The 15,110-nt window shown below is 48.3% G+C and overlaps 1 protein-coding gene across 1 annotated transcript in view; it reads right to left on the bottom strand.

Annotated features, from left to right (window-relative positions):
• Positions 1-10,443: 10,443 nt before the first annotated feature.
• The window catches only part of LOC112074945 (neurosecretory protein VGF), an 11,636-nt gene continuing 6,969 nt past the window's right edge, over positions 10,444-15,110 (bottom strand). Inside the window, exon 2 of the mRNA XM_024142020.2 lies at positions 10,444-12,649. Coding sequence (XP_023997788.1) covers positions 10,487-12,619 — 2,133 coding nt within the window. The 5' untranslated portion in view covers positions 12,620-12,649 and the 3' untranslated portion in view covers positions 10,444-10,486. The remainder of the gene's footprint in view (positions 12,650-15,110) is intronic.

Raw genomic sequence — 15,110 nt, 5'->3', positions numbered from 1 at the left:
TCGATCGATGGTATTGGGGCTCAATCTATCGTTTAACTAGTGCAGTATAGTATATGCGATGGTTTGGCCTTATACTGGCTGTAGCATTGACGACCTTAGTAGTGATCCGAGCAAATAGGCGCGGTGTAACTAGCGGGATGACTCTGCTGGTGCTATCTGGGAGTGAATTATTCTCGGCTTCCATTGATGCATCAGATGTTGTGTCTCCTTGGTTATATCGCGATTGTCATCGATGCGATAAGCGATGATATTAATTGACGATTCTAGGCTTCTAAATAGCGATGCTCACTGTGTAATGTGGACCATATTCGCGAGCTGTGGTTGTACTATTCTAAGTAGTTCATCTCCGTGTGACATTGTCTGTGACGATTAGATGTGTATTTGGGTATATACCGACATATAGCAGTCGCAGTGCTCTATGAGTAAATGAAACTAGGAACGACAAATTGTGATACAATCTATGTATAATGGTGGCTCGCCAATTAGCTCTGGTTTCGGCGATATATCTCCGTCTTAGCTTCAGCTTTATGTTAAGGATGATATATGCGTCGGGACCTCGTGAACCGAGCCCTAACCCTAGTGATTATTTGAGGACCCTTACAAGACGTTTCGAATAAATATATAATGTTAACTAATACGTCAGGATATCCCGTCCTGAAACTCTAGGTGGACCTCAACCACAAAATTACACAACCTCGAACTAATCCAAAATGTGACTCCATCAGTTCGCGAAACAGTAACATACAATGGCATTAAGGATTATTATACATTCTAGTGCTACTGACCATAAAATAAGTCGTAGCTATGCAGTACATCATGAGAGCCTGTATATCCTAATAACATAGATCGTGAATCGCTTTTCCATAAAAATCATTGAACCCGCAGATACGAAATTGGAACTAGCGACGTTTAAAGGCATTCTCAGATGCCCCTGAATAATCTCGGGAATGACAGGTTCAGCTGTTGGATTGAAACACCCCGGGAAGTAGACCTGATACTCAAATGTCATCGGTAACTCATAGGTCAAAGGGGTCTGAATACTTATGTTAAAGTAAAGGTAATTATAATTCTTTCTTTATCTTAAAGTACATAGCTAAAAATGCTCAAATTGACTGTAAGCATGATAATATGAATAATATGAGAAATGATAAGTGAAATGGTGCTATTGGTGTTGCGTATATTATGATAGGTGGCTGGCGATGTATGTGCAGTGTGGATAGTAACGATCCTACTGAATATCACCTATCTGTGATATGGATGTCTCTGTAGATCTGGGTACGTCTACTTTAATTATGGGCTATTGCCAATGTCCTCTGTGTGTGGATAGAAATGAGTAATGTGCGATATGAGATGGGCTTGAGACATTGATGATAGCGTGTAGATTATCATGTGAAGTAACTGATGGTGAGACCAAGTTGGTCCGTAAAGTGGCGTTCTATCCGCGTGATAATTATAGCGTCTTGTCGAGCTATGCCAGCATGCTAGTATAGGGTGGAGCCATTTAAATTATAGGTCTTGCAGTATAGTGTATGTGTTGTATTTGGGGCGTAGTTATCGATGCACTAAATTTCATAGTGTGATGTATCGCTGAATCTGTTGTTACGTGATATGATATGTCATGTGGTCATCTTGTATGTTGGTCCGAAAATTCGTTATTATCAGGGTTGGATCCTCATAATTGGCGTATCTCGACTATTACATATATGCGATATATAAACTGAGTTAGTCACCTTAGCTCTACGCTCATATCTGAGAATGCTTCATTCGTAATTGATTCTTTGGGACTAAGTACCTGTGCATTGACATATGCTACAATTCGCTCTACATAAATTGTTAGCCACTTGATGTATTGTGTACTGTCAGTTGTGGTAACATTTTCTCATTGAGGTGCTATTGAGTTCGCACTTGAGCTACCTATGAAGTGCATTTGGTATCTGAACTATTAATGGTGGCCATTATGTCCTTGTGATGTACCTTTAGGCTTATATGGTTGCTAATCTGGATCGTATGTGTGTAATTGGGTACTAATCCGGTTTATTACTAAACATGTGTAGAGTTCACGAAGCCTACCGAATGCACTCTGAACTTCGGACTGTCATCCGCATTAACGTACATTATTCCAAGACCCTATTACAAGCGGCGAAGCCCTAATAGACACACGCACATCTGATCATTTTACTTACTCTAATTCTTTGGTAACCAGCGTTCATATATTATAACAAATAAAGGCGTTAATACCTCAGCTCCTTCCGCGCTGTTTACTACCCAACCCAGTGCTCCCCATTATACCCACCCCCTCGGGCTATATTCCGTAAATATAATAGCCCTGTGTACCTAAGGGTATCTATATAAAACGTGTATATGGAATTACATATTGTGTAATTACCTATAAGCCGCCTGATTGGTAAATTGTGGACTATTTCTAAACTGGGTGAATTTTGTATATATATCCCGCGTCGTGTATAGGGTAATATACCTGCCGGTGCCATACAACTGCCTGACCGGCCAAGTGTCGTGCGTTGTGACCGGAAAATACCTACCATACTACTACCAATCTGGAGATCGGCCGTTTAGACCCGGGCGACATGCGATACCGGCCAATCCTTTTGTCCGGGAATAATAAATAATTTTATGGTAATAACCCATAGTAGCTACAGGCCCAGTATAGATCCAAGCAAAACCTACCTGGAGTTGTCCAGGCCCGCTTATTATCTATGTGTAGTGTCGGCGTTGCCGGCTGTGCATAGCTGGTTGACCTGGGTGCATACCTGTTGGTTGACCATGTGTCGGCGTTGGACCGGGGTGCATACTGGTACCGGGGTGTCGGCGTTGACCCGGGGTGGCATACCTGGAGTTGACTTCCGGGTGTCGGCGTTGACCGGGGTGCATACCTGGTTGACCGCGGGTGTCGGCGTTGACCGGGGTGTCAGCGTTGGAAATCCGCGATGAGGCCTGGGTCCAGGATGTCCCTGGCGGGGACCCAGGAAACAAAGGGCTGTGAGACATGGGTTTAGCTCTGGACACATGAAAGGTGGGGTGTAAACGAAGGGTACGGGGCAACAGAAGACTAACAGCAGAGGGCTAATCATTTTAGAGATGGGAAATGAGCCGATAAACCGGGGGGAGAGTTTGCGGGATTCCACACGGAGGGGAATCCCAAGTGGATAGCCATACCTTCTTGCCCAAGACGATACCGGGGAGCCGGAGTCCGATGGCGATCGCTTTTCGTCGATACCTGGAGGTGGTCTTGAGGCAGGCCGACCGGCTCTCCTCCAGGTACGACGACAGCGGCGACAAACATCTAGGCAGAAGGTAGGCCGACCTTTTTCCTTCCTGCTCAGGGAAAAGCAGGGGCTGATACCCCAGGGAACACTTATATGGCAATAGGCCCGTGGCAGAGCAGGGAAGGGTTTTGCAGGTGTATTCCACCCATACAAGCCACTGGCTCCATGTGGTGGGGTTCACGGAGACCAGGCAGCGCAGAGTATTCTCGCTCCGACTGGACATTGGACTGGGGGTGGAACCCAGAGGACAGGCTGGCCGACGACCCAATGATCGGTCGGAGACCATGTCCACGGGCAGTCCATGGATCAGGGAGATGGGTGGAATACGCCATGAGCTGGGCCGTTTCCTTGGCCGAGGGTAGTTTGGGGAGAGGAATGAAGTGGACGGCTTTGGAAAACCGGCGACTACAGTCAGGATGGCAGTGTCGCTCTCAGACGGGGGGAGACCCGTGACAAAATCCAGAGATATGTGGGACCAGGGACAGTGAGGGACAGGCAGTGGTTACAGAAGACCAGCTGGAGCTTGCTGAGGAGTCTTGTTTTGAGCACAGACCGTGCAGGCTGTGACAAAAGTTTGCAAACCCCAAGAAATGTTGCAGCTGCACCCTGGACGTAGGTGGAGGCCAATCAACCACTGCTCTCACCTTCCCGGGATCCATTTGGACACTCCCAGCAGAGATGATATAACCCAGAAAGGGAATGGTGGAGCGATGGAACTCGCACTTCCCCGCCTTCAAAAACAGCTGATTCTCCAGAAGGTGTTGAAGAACCTGCCGGACGTGGAGCACGTGTTCTTGGGGGTTCTTGTCATCAATGTAGACGAAGGTGAACCGGTTCAACATGTCACGGAGAACATCATTTACCAGAGCCTGGAACACAGCGGGGCGTTGGTGAGGGCAAAAAAGAATGACCAGATACTCATAGTGGCCGCTGGCCGTTTTGAAGGCGGTCATCCACTCGGCCCCCTCTCGTATCCGCACCAGGTGGTAGGCATTCCGTAGATCCAGCTTGGAAAACACAGTGGCCCCCTGGAGTGGCTCGAAGGCCGAGGAAATGAGTGGTAGCGGGTAACGGTTCTTAACAGTAATGTCGTTGAGTCCCCTGCACCAGCGGGAGAAGAAGAGGGACGGATAAATCCTGCAGCAATGGAGTCCCCAATGTAGGTCTCCATAGCCTTGGTCTCCGGTCCCGACAGAGAGTTCAGACGTCCCCGGGGCAGTGTGTTGCTAAGGAGAAGGTCAATCCMGCAGTCATAGGATCGGTGCGTCGGAAGCGATATTGCCCGGGCCTTGCTGAACACCYCCCGGAGGTCCTGGTACTCCGCAGGGATGGCAGAGAGGTCCGGGGCACCTTCCGAGCCCCCAGGAAGACATCCCGGGGCAGGTTGCGCTGATTTCATACACAGACTCCAGCGCATCATGCCACCCGTAGACAAATTTAATGAGGGGAATGTGTCACTGGAGCCAGGAGAAACCCAAAACCACGGGAATCTGAGGAGACTTGATGAGCAGAAATTAAATAGTCACGCTGAAATTCCCTGACACCCGTAGGTTGATGGGAGTGGTATTATGAGTGACCCGGCCTATAGAGCCCCCGTCCATCGCTCTAACATCCATGAGAATGGAGAGGGGCTGAGTGGGGATGTTCAGCTCGGAAGCCAGTGTGGCGTCCAAAAAGCCTCCAATCAGCCCCAGAGTCAATGAGGACCCAGAAAGATTTAAACTGGTTTCCCACAGCAGAATGACATGAAAAGGGGTGCAAGTAAGGGAAGCAGAAAAAGTTCTCCATATAGCCATATACAGCATCAATCAAAGGCTCTGGTCTCTGACAGCATCAATCAAGGCTCTGGTCCCTAACAGCATCAATCAAGGCCTTCTGGTCCTTGACACATCAATCAAGGCTCTGGTCCCTGACAGCATCAATCAAGGCTCTGGTCCCTGACAGCATCAATCAAGTCTATGGTCCCTGACAGCATCAATCAAGGCTCTGGTCTCTGACAGCATCAATCAAGGCTCTGGTCCCTGACAGCATCAATCAAGCTCTGGTCCCTGACAGCATCAATCAAGGCTCTGGTCCTGACAGCATCAAGCAAGGCTCTGGTCCCTAACAGCATCAATCAAGGCTCTGGTCCCTGACAGCATCAATCAAGGCTCTGGTCCCTGACAGCATCAATCAAGGCTCTGGTCCCTAACAGCATCAATCAAGGCTCTGGTCCTTGACAGCCTCAATCAAGGCTCTATGGTCTTACAGGTATAAATCAAGGCTCTGTTCCCAGACAGCATCAATTAAGGCTCTGGTCCCTGATAGCATCAATCAAGGCTCTGGTCCCTGACAGCATCAAGGCTCTGGTCCCTGACAGCATCAATCAAGGCTCTGTCCCTGACAGCATCAATAAGCTCTGGTCCCTAACAGCATCAATCAAGGGTCTGGTCCTTGACAGCATCAATCAAGGCTCTGGTCCCTGACAGCATCAATAAAGTATCTGGTCCTGACAGCATCAATCAAGGCCCTGGTCCCTGAACAGCATCAATCAAGGCCGCTGGTCCCTGACAGCATCAATCAAGGCTCTGGTCCCTGACCAGCATCAATCAAGGCTCTGGTCCCTGACAGCATCAATCAAGGCTCTCTGGTCTCTGACAGCATCAATCAAGGCTCTGGTCCTAACAGCATCAATCAAGGCTCTGGTCCTTGACAGCATCAATCAAGGCTCTGGTCCCTGACAGCATCAATCAAGGCTCTGGTCCCTGACAGCATCAATCAAGGCTCTGGTCCCTGACAGCATCAATCAAGGCTCTGCTCTCTGACAGCATCAATCAAAGCTCTGGTCCCTGACAGCATCAAGCAAGCTCTGGTCCCTGACAGCATCAATCAAGGCTCTGGTCCCTAACAGCATCAAATCAAGGCTCTCGTCCCTGACAGCATCAATCAAGGCTCTTGGTCTCTGACAGAGCATCAATCAAGGCTCTGGTCCCTAAAAGCATCAATCAAGGCTCTGGTCCTTGACAGCATCAATCAAGGCTCTGGTCCCTGACAGCATCAATCAAGGCTCTGGTCCCTGACAGTATCAATTAAGGCGCTGGTCCTTGACAGTATCAAATCAAGGCTCTGGTCCTTGACAGCTTCAATCAAGGCTCTGGCCCTGACAGCATCAATCAAGGCTCTGGTCTCTGAAGCATCAATCAAGGCTCTGGTCCCTGACAGCATCAATCAAGGTCTGATCCTGACAGCATCAATCAAGGCTCTGGTCCCTGACAGCATCAATCAAGGCTCTGGGTCCCTGACAGCATCAATCAAGGCTCTGGTCCCTGACAGCATCAATCAAGGCTCTGGTCCCTGACAAGGCAATTCAATCAAGGCTCTGGTCTCTAACAGCATCAATCAAGGCTCTGGTCCCTGACAGTATCAATTAAGGCTCTGGTCCCTGACAGCATCAATCAAGGCTCTGGTCGCTGACAGCGTCAATCGAGGCTCTGGTCCCTGACAGCATCAATTAAAAGCTCTGTCCCTGGCAGCATCAATCAAGGCTCTGTCCCTGACAGCATCAATCAAGGCGGGCTCTATTATGAGTTAATCATTATCTTCAATGCCAGCCGCCAAATTATAAAGCTCAAAGAGTGTGTATGTGTTTGTGGTGTGCATTTCGTGCGTGCTCGTGTGTGTGTGTGTTGTGTGTGGTTGTGTGTGTGGTGGTGTGGTGTGTGTGTTGTGTGTGTGTGTGTGTGTGTGTGTGTGTGTGTGGTGTGTGTGTGTGTGTGTGTGTGTGTGTGTGGTGTGTGTGTGTTGTTGAGACCTTTTGCAGTTTAGTGTAGCGATGTATGACTCATCCCCCAATCATGTGACTCATCAATCACTGCAGCTCCTTTCATTTTCCCAAACTCTCTCTCCCTCTTTCTCCTCTCTCTTCCACCTCTCTCTTTGTTTGTCTTCCTCCCTTTTTCTATTGTTCTCTCTTCTGATTTTTTCTCTCCCTCTACCTAGTTTCTTCTCTTTCTCCCTCTCTTTACCTTTTCTCCCTCCTTCTTTCATATTGTCTCTGTCTTTTCTCCGGTTTTTTTTTTCAGATTCACATATTATTTCTGAGGGTAAGAGTCTGACAACCCCTACTTAGACTGCCTTTACACAGGCAGCCCTGTTTTGGAAGCCAGAAGAACATTCTCCGTTCATATAGCGTTGTAAGGTATACAGATCCTCTGGTTTCTCAGTTCCATTCCAGAGGTCTGCAGGACGGATGGTTGTCATTCTTCGTCTCTAATCAGGGACTGATTCAGACCTGATACACCAGGGCTGTGATACAGGGCATTTCTGATCTCTCTCCACTATTTGTGAATACAGGGCATTTCTGATCTCTCTTCCACTAATTGTGAATACAGGGGCATTTCTGATCTCTCTTCCACTAATTTGTGAATACAGGGCATTCTGATCTTCTTACACTAATTTGTGAATACAGGGGCATTTCTCTTCCACTAATTTGTCAATGGCAAAGAGGAAATGTGGTAACCAGTTTATAATAGTAATAAGGCACCTCGGGGGTTTCTGGTTTATGGCCAATATACCACGGCTAAGGACAGTATCCAGGCACTCCGCATTGCATCGTGCTCAAGAACAGTCCTTAGTTACATGATTGGGGGATGAGTCATACATCTCTACACTTAACTGCAGAGGGCTCACACACACACACACACACACACACACAACACACACACAACACACACACACACACACACACACACACACACACAACACACCACCACACACACACACACACACACACACACACACACACACACACACACACACACACACACACACACACACACACACAACACATAGACACACACACACACACACACATATATAGAACTCTGCTGTGCATCAAACTGTCCAAAAAATGCATTAAAAAACAGAACTTTAATAAAATAGTTGCTTTTATTTTTTCTTCTTAAAGCAAAACTAGTCATGGGTCATGCTGTTATGTACACGTTGCACAGAAGGGCATTTATTTCACATGAACTGTACATCTTACAAGCCCAAAGGAGATATGGTCACGACAACAACAACAGTCCTTTCACAGGACAGAGCTTTTCTCTGGCCCCGAGTTTTACATTCTCACTTTTTTGATCACAATTGAATCGGAGAAACAAACACCACGTATTACACGTATTTCTCCTCACTGGATTTTTTTTTTTTTTTTTTTGTAAAAATGTTATTTTTTTTTTTTAATTATTTTTTTTAAGTAGAAAGACGTGCAGATTTATCAGGTCAAGCCTTCTCCTAGCTCACCCTCCCTCCTCCTCTCCCCTCTTCCTCTCCTCCTCTCCTCTCCCCTCTTCCCTCTCCTCCTCTTCCCCTTCTTCCTCTCCCTCCTCTCCCCCTCTTCTTCTCTCCTCTCCCCTCTTCCTCTCTCCCTCTTCCTCAGGGCTCCCGAGTGGCGCAGCGGTCTAAGGCACTGCATCTCAGTGGCTTGAGGTGTCACTACAAACACCTCTGGTTTGAATCCAGGCTCTGTCACATCCGGCTGTAATTGGGAGTCCCATAGGGAGATGCACAATTGGCCCGGCTTCGTCCGGGTTTGGCCCGGCGTCGTCCGGGTTTGGCCACGGCGTCGTCCGGGTTTGGGAGACAGAAGCAGCAGTCTTAACTGACTGGCTAAATAAAGGTTAAATAAATAAAAATTCTCCCCTCTTTCTTAATATCCTTTGGAAATAATATGACATATGACTTCTAGTAGTTGAGAGATGTGTGGTGGGTGAAGCCTGCCTTATAGCTCCTGAGTAGTGAATAACTGGTCCCTCCATGGAAGTCAATCAGGTTGTAACTAAGGAGACCGGGACACATAACAGAGTCCTACTGTCTCTCTGTGCTCACATCGCTATGGGCCCACAACAGGCTGCCTACAACTGAGTCCATCAACGACTCTAGTGCCTAGTTGGTGTTAAATAGCTTTGTTTTTGTTTTTCTTGTTTTAACACTATCCCAAMCCTTAGTCCTAATCTTAACCAGTCTGAATTAATGTCTTAACTGTTAACTGTCAAGGTTTTTTTTGTTTCAACCGTGTTTCAAAACCTGTAAACACGCGGAATGCGGTCCTAAATAGGTAAAAAATGTACTTATTTTACGTTAAAGTCTATTTCCTATGTCAGTATTATTATGGTATTGGTATTAGAACAGGTAGAATCATTACACCTCTATCTGAAGAGTCCTGGAATCTATGACAGAGTTTGTTACCTTAGTAACAGATCAGCTGATATTAACCAAAAAAAACACAACTCAAGACATTTTCCTGATTCTCTGAAAGGAAAGACAGACGGGTTGGTTGTTTAGCAACAAAACCGAGGCGCGTGCATCTCTGGGGCAAAACAGACGGGCTTAAACTGTTGACGACATGTCAACTATATTTAGTCTCAAAATGTTTACTGGAAACCTAAATACATTTGTACAATGAGCACTTTGTCGTCTCGCAAATATATTGTTGCAGTTGTTGGTGAGCTAGCTAGCCATTTTTATTTGCCATATTAGCATTAATACGACATCAGTCAAAACACCTCAAAACAAGACACGGTATCAATAACAAGACACGGTATCAATAACAAGACACGGTATCAATAACAAGACACGGTATCAATAACAAGACACGGTATCAATAACAAGACACGACGAGCTGAAACGAGCCGCCTACGTTTCCCCACGTCAGCTTCTTGTCATCGTTTCTAGCGATCTGGACATCCAGAATCACAACAACACGTGTAATGTAACAACACGTGTAAATCTGGCCCCATTGAAGCGTACGCATCTTTTTGGTGACGTTGTCAGGTAACCCGTCTATAGATGATTCTGTAAACATGAGTCTCCTGTTTGTCGGCACCATGTTGCTGGTTCTAAACCCCCCCAAACTCTCTGGATGTGCCCCAACGTCAGAGACAGACCTGAATGAAAGCAGACAGCCCTGATCCGGATAGACCGGAGGTTCTGACTCACAACGTCAACATCTCCCCCTCCTCCCTCCTTTCCCTGGTCACAAATAAAACAAAGAAACGACAAAGTGAAAAACAACAGAAAAGCAATCTTTCACCACCACCCTCTCTTTCTTTCTTCTCTCTCATCCAATCTTATCCTTCTCTCTCATCCAATCCTATTTACTCCCTCTATTCCCTCCCCTGTTTGGTCCTTTTGTCCTGCAGTAGTGTCTGTCTGTCCTTCTGTCTCTAGTACATTCTGCGTTTCATGTATATTTTGGATATAAAGTTCTCCAATTCCTCTTGACTGTCCAGCTGAGGAACCAGCCCATCATCGTCTTCATAGTCCCCTCCCGCCCTCCCCCCAGCTACACCCAAGCCCCCAGGCCCTGAGGGGTAGTAGTACGGGGGGGGCCTGGCCCTGTTCTGGGGGGAGAGGGGTTTAGGCWGGGGCTGATATGTCCGGGGGTGTGGCAGGATGTAATTGGAGATGTAGGGAGAGGAGGGAAGACGGGGTGGGAGGGGTTGCTGTCTCCAGCCATGCCTACTTCCACCTCTGGCCCTGCCCCCGGCCCTGTGTCTGCGCCTGGTAGGCCGAAGCTCATAGTCCGAGGGCGGGCTGTGGGGTAGCTCCTCCCCCATGGGAGTATTGTCGTAGTACTGGGGTTTGGGGTAGGGGAAGAACACAGGGTAGTAGGCTCGGTAGGGTTTCTGGTAGTAGGGGTAGGACGGGAAGGCTAGGAACTGTTTCTGCGGTTTGAACCAGACGTCCTTCTGTTTCTGGGGTTTGAACCAGACGTCCTGCTTGTAGGCCTTAGCCTTGGCTCTGTCCTTGTTCCACTTGTTCTTGTAGGGCTGGTAGTAAGGGTCCTTCTTGGGGTTGGAGGAGGCTGTGTAGTGGTACATGGGGCCCGTCACTAGGGGAGGGGGAACTAGGGGCCGGTAACGCGGGGCGACCGGGTTGCTAAGCGACGTCAGCTCCTTCCTCTTCTTCTTCTCCTCTACGTTGGAGATGATCTGGACCACGTCGTCGGCCGGCAGGTGCAGCTTGCTGCTGATCTCGATCAGCCTGTCAATCATCTGCTGATCCAGGTCGTCGCCGTCGGTTACCACCTCCTCGGAGCGCTTGTCTTCAGCAGCGTTGGCGCCGGCCTTTTGTCTGGCCGTGAGGTAGGGCGCCCCCTTTTGTTTCTGTCTGGCCGTGAGGTAGGGCGCCCCCTGCTGTTTCTGTCTCCCCATGTACTGCAGCAACATGTCCGAGGCGATGTCCGCCAGCCTCTGCTCCTCCTCTCTAGCCCTCTCTGCCTCCTCCTGCTGCCGTTGCACCTCCTGCTGCTCTGCGCGCGCCCGAGCCTCCTCCTCCTCCACCATCGACAGAGCCGCCTCCTCCTCCTCTGCTTCATTCTCAAAGTCGTCCATGAAGTTGCCCACCAGGGGTGTGTTGCGTGCCCGCTCCTCTTCCCAGTGCAGCTTTTTCCCAGCTTGTGCCAGCTGGGTGTTGTAGGCCTTATACCCCTTCAGAGGGGGAAGAATCTCGTTGTCTTGGAGACCGAGGTCTATGTTCTGGAAGTAGCCCCGAGCCTTCCGCTGGAGGTCAATCGGCCTCCCCTCCTCTCCTATCCTACTCCCCTCTGCTCTTTTCTCCTGGAGAGACGGGTCACTAGGCCTCCCCTCCTCTCCTGTCCTACTCCCCTCTGCTCTTTTCTCCTTCTCACCTCCCCATCTCCCTGCTTCACCTTCCTCCTCCTCCTCTTCCTTCTGCTGTCCTCCCTCCTCACTCCCACCACCAGCTCTGTCCCCCTCTATCTCTAGAAGCCAGCCTCTGTCCTCCGACCTCTTCCTCTCCTCCCTCTCCTCCTCTTCCTCGATCTCTCTTAACTCCTCTCCCAGAGCTACTGCCACTAGTGCTGGTCCTAGCTGTTCCATCTTTCTCTCCCCCACCCTCCTTTCCTCCTCCTCCTCCTCTCTCCCAACCTCTCTCCTTGTCTCCTCATCCCTTCTCTCCTCCAAAGGGACTGGGTCCCCCTCTCCTCTCTCCTGTGTCTGTCCTCTCCTAGTGTGGTCCAGGGCCTCCAGTAGCATAGCGGCTAGAGCCCGGGCAGGGTCCATGTTTGTGGGGACACCATAGCTCTGTTCCTGGCTCTGTACCTTGTCCTCTATCCGGTCCTGGGTCTGGTCCAAGGGGTAGCGGAGCGGGCTAGGGCTGATTTCTAGAGGGCTATGGAKGGAGTTGAGGCTGTCCTCTTTATGGTGAGTCCTAGAGTGCCCCTCCCCCTGCCCATCCCCACCCACAGGGGTGGCGGTGAGCCGTGGAGTGACAGTGAGCAGGACCAATAGGACGAGTCGGGCTGTGGAGGGTGCGTCGTGACTGGTCATGACCATGCAGAATGGGCAGGAGGGGGGTCCGAGCACCTGTAGGGGGGGGGGGACATTGAGCAGACTGATGTAAAATCATTTTAAAAGACGGTGACATTTACCATGCTGTATTGTCGTCATAATCTGAGAAGGGAGGGTGCAGGGAGGGGGCAGGAGGGAGGAGGGAGGGAGGGAGGGGAGGAGGGGAGGGAGGGGAGGGAGGGAGAAGGGAGGGGAGATGGAGTAGGGAGGGAGAGAGCAGGGAGGGAGGGAGGGAGCAGGAGGGAGGGGAGGGAGAGGGAGGGAGGGAGTGGGAGGGAGCTGGGAGGGAGCAGGGAGGGGAGAGAGGGAGGGAGGGAGCAGGGCACAGAGGGCGGGAGGAATAGGGTGGGAGGGTGCAGGGAGGAGGGAAGGAAGGAAGAGGAGGGAGGAATTCAACAATGCAAAATCAAATCAAGTTTATTTTATATAGCCCTTCGTACATCAGCTAATATCTCGAAGTGCTGTACAGAAACCCAGCCTAAAACCCCAAACAGCAAGCAATGCAGGTGTAGAAGCACGGTGGCTAGGAAAAACTCCCTAGAAAGGCCAAAACCTAGGAAGAAACCTAGAGAGGAACCAGGCTATGAGGGGTGGCCAGTCCTCTTCTGGCTGTGCCGGGTGGAGAACTTGTAAACTGTTTCTATAATTTGGACTACAGCCAACTTGTTTAAAGGGATAGTGARAAATTTGGGTAATTTTCTACTTCCCCTGAATCAGATGAAATTATGGATACCATTCGTATGTCTCTGTGTACAGTGTAAAAGAAGTTAAGAGGTATCTTTCCAAGCCAATGCTTACATAACGAGTTCTTCCCACTCTGAAAATACAGTATACGGGACCTGTTCTGTTCCTAGTCTAATACATGCTGCGTCTCAGCCAAATCCTCAGAGACTATAACATGAACGTCCACTGCTACGCTGATGATCCTCAGGTCTACGTGTACACCCAGCCAGATAGCGTCTCAGCTAAACGTGGCAGCTGCCTAGGTGACATCAGGGAYGTAAGAGAACTTCTTCCAGCTGAACAACAGCAAGACTGTGACTATGCTTATTGGGGTCAAGTAGGTCACCACTGCCGTAAACGTCTGTCCTACAATTGACGGTCAAGCCACTGTCATCTCCATCCCGGGAGTCAAGTTTGATATCATTTTTCCATCTAAGAAACATCGCCCCCGGGCTCAAAGCWTCGCTCTCCCAGCCAGATGCAGAGAAACTCATCCGTGCCTACATCTTCTCCCGGATTGACTACGGCAAACGCTCTATTGGCCTTCCAGCCAAATCACTACAACTTCTCCAGAACACTCTCCGCTCCGGCAACTCTCCGCTGCTTCAAGTCCCCATGACACATCTTCGTACTATGGGGCCTTCTGCTCTCTTGCCCCTCGCCCATGGAATTCTCTCCCTGACCATCTGAGAGGCGCTCCATCACAAGGAACTTTTAAAACGGGCCTTAAAACCCATTTCTACAGACGATCTTTCTTCTAGTCCTAATCTGTAAAATCCATTTAGGATGTATAATTGCTATTTCCTGCCTTGATTCTAAATGTATAATGCTTATATTGCATTTTTTTTWTTTTATTATCATTCTTTTTTTWTTTTTTWATGTAGAGCTTTGAGATAATACTGTAATGAAAAGCACTATACAAATTAAATGTGTTCTTATTTATTTATTATTATTATTATAATTGCCAGAATCTCTCAGTGTCCATTTAAATGATGGATGAATAAAATGGCTTCAGAAAAGCAGGAAATCACATCCCTTTTATCAGTGTCAATATAGTACTGTGTATTCCACTGTGTCTGTTCTCTATTTAATGGGTTAGATGTTGTAAAGAGACAGGTGCAGTACAAATAATAATAATAATGTGATTTCTATAGCGTTTTTGATTACGGATATAACATTTTTTTATGTTTTATCATATATTTTTGTATAGATCCAGTTTATATAGAACCTCCCCTCTCTTGGACTCTCTGTCACGCTGTCCTATTGGATTCCCTAATGTTGTACCGTTTTCTGTCACATTTGTGTTTCTCTGATCTTCCTCTCTTTGTTGTTTCCTGTTTTTTATTTTTTACCACAATCATGTGTTTTATTTTCTCTTTTTTTTCATYTTTTTTTTCTTTCTGCAAAGTGTGTTGAGACATTTAAAATGCACTTTAAATACATCATGATTTGATAAATCTCTATATAGAAAAAACAAAAAACAAACCAATGCATGTGAAAAATATAAAGATTGGAGAGACGTATTCTGTGGTGTAGAAGCTGTATACAGGCAGCAGCAGCGTTAACCCTGCGGAGAGCAGCTGTCGGCCTTATATCTGCTTCCTACTGGCTGTCACATTCAGCAGATAGCCTAGCGGTAAGAGGCAAGTAGGCTAGCGGTAAGAGGCAGGTAGCCTAGCGGTAAGAGGCAGGTAGCCTAGCGGTAAGAGGCAGGTAGCCTAGCGGTAAGAGGCAGGTAGCCTAGCGGTAAGAG

This window comes from Salvelinus sp. IW2-2015, unplaced genomic scaffold (genome assembly GCF_002910315.2).
Source record: "Salvelinus sp. IW2-2015 unplaced genomic scaffold, ASM291031v2 Un_scaffold2895, whole genome shotgun sequence".
Lineage (NCBI taxonomy): Eukaryota > Metazoa > Chordata > Actinopteri > Salmoniformes > Salmonidae > Salvelinus > Salvelinus sp. IW2-2015.
The sequence above is the reverse complement of the archived record's forward strand: the minus strand, read 5'-3'. Positions and strand labels throughout refer to the sequence as shown.